Source organism: Octodon degus, unplaced genomic scaffold, assembly GCF_000260255.1.
Source record: "Octodon degus isolate 3935 unplaced genomic scaffold, OctDeg1.0 scaffold00092, whole genome shotgun sequence".
Classification (NCBI taxonomy): domain Eukaryota; kingdom Metazoa; phylum Chordata; class Mammalia; order Rodentia; family Octodontidae; genus Octodon; species Octodon degus.
The window spans coordinates 1,291,503-1,296,624 of record NW_004524668.1 but is presented as its reverse complement, the minus strand read 5'-3'; the positions used below and the strand labels follow the sequence as shown (position 1 = coordinate 1,296,624).

General features: G+C 38.9%; 1 protein-coding gene across 1 annotated transcript in view; it reads left to right on the top strand.

Annotated features, from left to right (window-relative positions):
- Nucleotides 1-5,122, top strand: part of Clic4 (chloride intracellular channel 4) — a 68,100-nt gene that overhangs the window by 24,803 nt on the left and 38,175 nt on the right. Inside the window, exon 2 of the mRNA XM_004637594.3 lies at nt 1,389-1,498. Coding sequence (XP_004637651.1) covers nt 1,389-1,498 — 110 coding nt within the window. The remainder of the gene's footprint in view (nt 1-1,388; nt 1,499-5,122) is intronic.

Sequence of the window (5,122 nt, the reverse complement as noted above, 5' to 3'; positions counted from 1 at the left end):
CTGTCACAAAATACTTAAGATAATTATAAAGAGAAAAGGTTGATTTTAGTATCAGTTTTGGCGGTTCTAGTTGCCTTGGTCCTTTGGTTGGTGTACTGGTTGACTTTGGCTGGCAGCATGTGGCAGAACAAAGAAAGGGCCAGGAAAGCACTGGGGTGGTGGGGTTTCGCAGTTGCAGTGGAGGCGTCCCCTCTGTGGTCCACGAGGCTCCCGTCGGGCCTAGTCTCTGGAGGGTTCATGGCACCTTTAGTACATGGACATTTGGGGGCATTCAGTAACAAAACCGTAGCAGAACCAAGCCATAGAACCGTGTAATTCACCTCTTACATTTTTTAGTTGTAAAGTTTTCATCTGGTTTTTCTTTATATACTTGTTTCCCTACTGAGTATTTTTGTTCCATTTGTTTCCAGCTGTTGATATGTTCATGGAAGCAGTTTTATCATAACTACTTTAAATACTGTCAGATAATTCTTACATCTCTTCAATCTTCATGTTGTCATTTATTAGTGTTCTTGCCATTTTATTTATTGGTTGTACTTGGCATTTTCAGTTAAAACCTGTATATTTTTGAATGTAAGATCTGCATTTTGTTTAACCCTTTGTTTAAACATCTCTGATGGGGAGGAAAAAAAGAGGAGAGAGCACAGCAGAGGTCCAGGTTCCCCACTAGGTCTCCATTGATAGCAAGGTGCAGAGGCTCCTCATTACTGCTGGGAAGGGATCAGAGTTCCACTTCCCCGTGTAATCTCACCGATACCTCAGCAGAAGTGCGAAGTCTTTTAACAAGACCTCCTGACCCCATACCAGCAGAGAATGTAGGGAAGGGGAGAGAAGGGGCCCCTGTTACTGGTTAAGGACTCTTTTTCTTCCTTGGCCTTTTCTAATGCCATTCTGTCCAGGGATATTATAACCTCCAGAAGGTTGATTACATTAAATTGGAGGAAAATAGATATAATTTGTGAAAAGGGGATCTATAATATTATCACATTTCTATCTTGTTTTTCTATATGATGATATGTGTGCTATAATACTTAGCTATGGCCTCAGTTTTAATTACATTTGTAAAAGAAAAAAATTATGTAAACATAGAAAATAATATAACATAAGTAACAAATTATTGACTGGGTCAGTGGTATAGTATTTCTGACTTTCTGTAGTGTTTCAGTTTTTACTTTTTCCTTTGGAGACAGGGTCTCACTATTAATTCAGGATAGCCTGGAATCACTGTGTAGCACAGGCTGACCTCGAACTCACAGTGATCCTCCTTACTCAGCCTCCTAAGTGCTAAGCTCCTAATCCTTTCCTCTTCATTAAAATTTGTGGAAACTGCTGTAATTTGGAATGCTATCACTTTGACCTTGTTTTTAATGTTTAATTTTGTTTTACAGGCTGGCAGTGATGGGGAAAGCATCGGAAACTGCCCCTTCTCCCAGAGGCTCTTCATGATTCTTTGGCTCAAAGGAGTTGTGTTTAGTGTCACTACCGTGGACTTGAAAAGGTAAGATGGTTGTAGTTTGGGGTCTGTTGAAGTTGAAAGCATAGGCTGTTTTCAATGTGATCTTCTTACTACTATTCACTCAGACTGTATATAAAGAAAACATTTTATTAAAATCCTGTTGTTTTCTGGACAGATTTAACTTGTATAAATATTCTACAAAACTTTCAGTGTTAGTAAATTACATGTGGCATCTCAGTCTGTTTTGGAACTGTTGTAGGATGGAGCAAAATCCTTCCAGTGTGAATGAACATGGGACAATGAAGAACTCTCAGTCCTTGGTCTTAAGTGGGCCAAACACAAGACCTCTGAAACCTGGAGCCTCAAAGACAAGAATGGGATTTGTAGAAGGCTGAATACAGTTGTAGTGTATTTCACTTTAACCTACTTTTCTGGGAATAACAAATTTTCTAAATGTAATTATAAAGTAAGAGCAATTATCCTTAACTCTGTGATTGTTTTTGCTATTTGAAAGGTTGTTTATAACTTTGTCTTCCTAGAGCATAGTAGAGAGGGCTGCAAAGAGAACTAACAAGTATGGAGCTCCTGCACTAGGGAGATAGCTTGGTGGTCTAAGCTTCTACCTGGCAAATGCAAGGACCTGAGTTCAATCTCTGGTATCACCTGCTGTGCTGACCCTGGAATCTTGGGGCGCACCGTGCCCAGGCTACCAAAACCAGGCATGGTGGTGCATGCCTGTAATTCCAGCACTGGGGAGACTGAGACAGGAGGATCACTCAAAGTCCAAGCTGCATAGTGAGACCCTATACCAAATTAAAAAACAAAACAAAACAGAAAAACAACTAGGGAGCTCCTTTTGCATTGGAATTTCTGTTTTTCTTATAAAGTAGGTCTGAGGTAAAGAACATTCTTAAAATATTTAAAACGAAGATTAATAACAGTTGTACCATATGGCAGTCATGGTGGTCCACACCTGTAATCTCAGGGCTCAGGAGGCCGAGGCAGGAGCATTGCTATGAATTTGAGGCCAGCTTGAGCTACACAGTGAGTTGGAGGCCAGCCTAGACTACATAGTATGACCTTTTTTTAAATCAATGGCTGTCACTTTGATGGGTGGCATAATTGTTATATTAGCTTTTATGAGCATCACATCCAGATTTAGCTGTGCACTGTGCTCCAATTCCTAGTGCTAGCTTAATTTATTATGGAGCTCTGTTGGTGCCTTAATGTTTTTTGCTTATGTCCAAAGCTATTTAAATTTTGTTTTTCAGACTTGAAATTTATTGAAATAAAAAAAGAAATGTATTGAAATAATCCATGAAAAATTTCCAGAAACCCCTTTAGTTATGTATGTAAGTGTAGAAACAAGCCTTTGAGGATAGTGAGAGTCAAAGGGTCTTGGGAAGACATTACCTCGTTCATATCGGGCAGAGCTATTTCAAGAGTGACATGAATCATGTAGTTACTCTTCTCTTACTTTTTTTCCTCTACATGATTCAAAAAGGAAGTTTCCCAATATAACTCCTAAAAATAGATCATGCCACCAGGCATACACCCTTACTATGTCCTGAAATATGTGGATTTCTCCTATTCCATTTTTGGTTTGGAACAAGTGAATTCACAGCTATGCTCTGAAAAAGCTTCTTTGCTCAACACAGTGCTCGATTGTGCTATATACAAATAATAGTGAATCTATCTGGTCCAGAAAATGAAGTGAATCTCATCATGGTTATTTCAGTCATCTGTTTTCATTTATGGGCTTCTAAAGGCATTTTAAAAGGCATGTTGGTATAAATGCATATCTGAAGATGTGTGTATGTTTGAAAGTAATGTACTCTACATACAAAAAGTAATATGTGTAGAGTAGCTATTCAGGATACATAACTAGAAATGTATACATTCCCTTTGATATTTTCTAGGGCTTTGTGTAAAATGAACAGCAAAGGGCTTTTAAAATTAAAGCCTGTTACAAACAAAACAAAACAAAACAAAACAAAAAGTCCTTTGGCCCTGCCCCTGGGGCGCACTGAGATGCCAATTGAGATTGGGTGTGGTGGCAGGCAGGCCTGTAATCCCAGCTCTTGGGAGACTGTGAACAGGCGGATCACCAGAGTCGATCTAGTACGGAGACCCTGAACACCCTGTAGACCCTTCCCTAAAAGACAATAAAATAAAAAATAAAGCCTGTAGTTTTTACTTTTCTTTAAAAATTTTAGATCACCCGTGCATCTTTTCTTTTCTTTCTTTCTTTCTTTAAATGTATTTAGTACCGGGTCTACAGGGTCTCACTACACAGATCAGACTCGTAGTGATCCTCCCTGTTTTCAACCTCCCAAGTGCTGGGATTACAGGTTTGTGCCACCATGCCCAGTCTTAATCCCCATCTTGGTGCGCCCTGGGGCCAGCACAGCATGCTGGGATTGAACCGGTCCCTGCATCTGCCTAAGCAGGTGCTTTAATCTGCTGAGCTCTCCGGCTGGCCCTTCACCTGTATGTACATCTTAAAAATGCTTCTTAAGGATAACTCGGTGTGTCCAAGTGATGCATGATACTAAATCCTTTCACCCACCTCTGAAGCTGGTTGTTAATTTCCCCTTCCCAAATATGATTGCTTGTAGGTTTAGGCTTTATCTTTTCAGAATTTATCCTTGAATTTGTATACTTAGAATCTTAAAATTTCAAATAGTAGATATCTCAACAGAGTGAATATTGACTCAAAAAAAGTATAAAATAAAGTTGTCATAGAAGAATGAACCATTTTGTAGTAAAAAGAACCTTTTATAATATAATCTTAAAATACTAAATTTGACTCTTTAGAAATCTGTGTGGGAGAGAATACCTGTAGTGCTTGGTTTGTTACTTTTCATGGTAATTGCCCAATTCCTTGGTGAAAAGTACTGATCCCAGAACAAACCATTGTAGAACATTAGAAATACCTCCTCTGAGAGCCATTTGAAGCCCACTTTATGTTTCTAAAAAATGGTTGTTACATAGCATTTCAACCATGAGGAACAAGCCCGTTTCTAGTTCTGGCACTCCTATCACGCATTCTCTTTGAATCTCAGTTGGTGTTAATAACTGTTCTGGTGGAATTCATTTGTCCTTTGTGAAGCTTTGAATTGATTTCTCATTACTTGCTTTCAGGGTAGCCTTAATGCTTTAGTAGGAGTTATTTCCAAACCTAATTTTCTATTCATACTGAAGTTGTATTGAAGGAAGTTTAGATAAAAAAAAAATGCCCAGCTTCAGAAGGATTTTAGATTTATATCAAATGTTATTTGAACAGAAGCTACAGATAAACATGAAACAGTATTAAAATTGGAGCACAGTTACAGATGTTGGCACATGTCATTAAATGGGATGGTCACCACGGCACAGGAGGGAGTATCTGGGAGTAAGGTCTAACCTTGTATGGAAAGAACCCTGTCACCCATTTCACCAGGACCTTGGGCAAGCTGCCTCCTTCCGGGACAGATAGTTCAAATTTAAGTTCTGAAAGAGTGTGGAGGAGACTTAAGATTCTCCAGTGTCATCTGTGTGCGAGGCACTGAGCAGGGTGCTTTTACTATTGTCAGATCTGTTTCTGAATATAATTCATTATTTGATAGAGGTTTTCTGGCTGGCAGGTTCATAGAAATGATCAAGGTTTTTTTTTTTTTTTTTTTT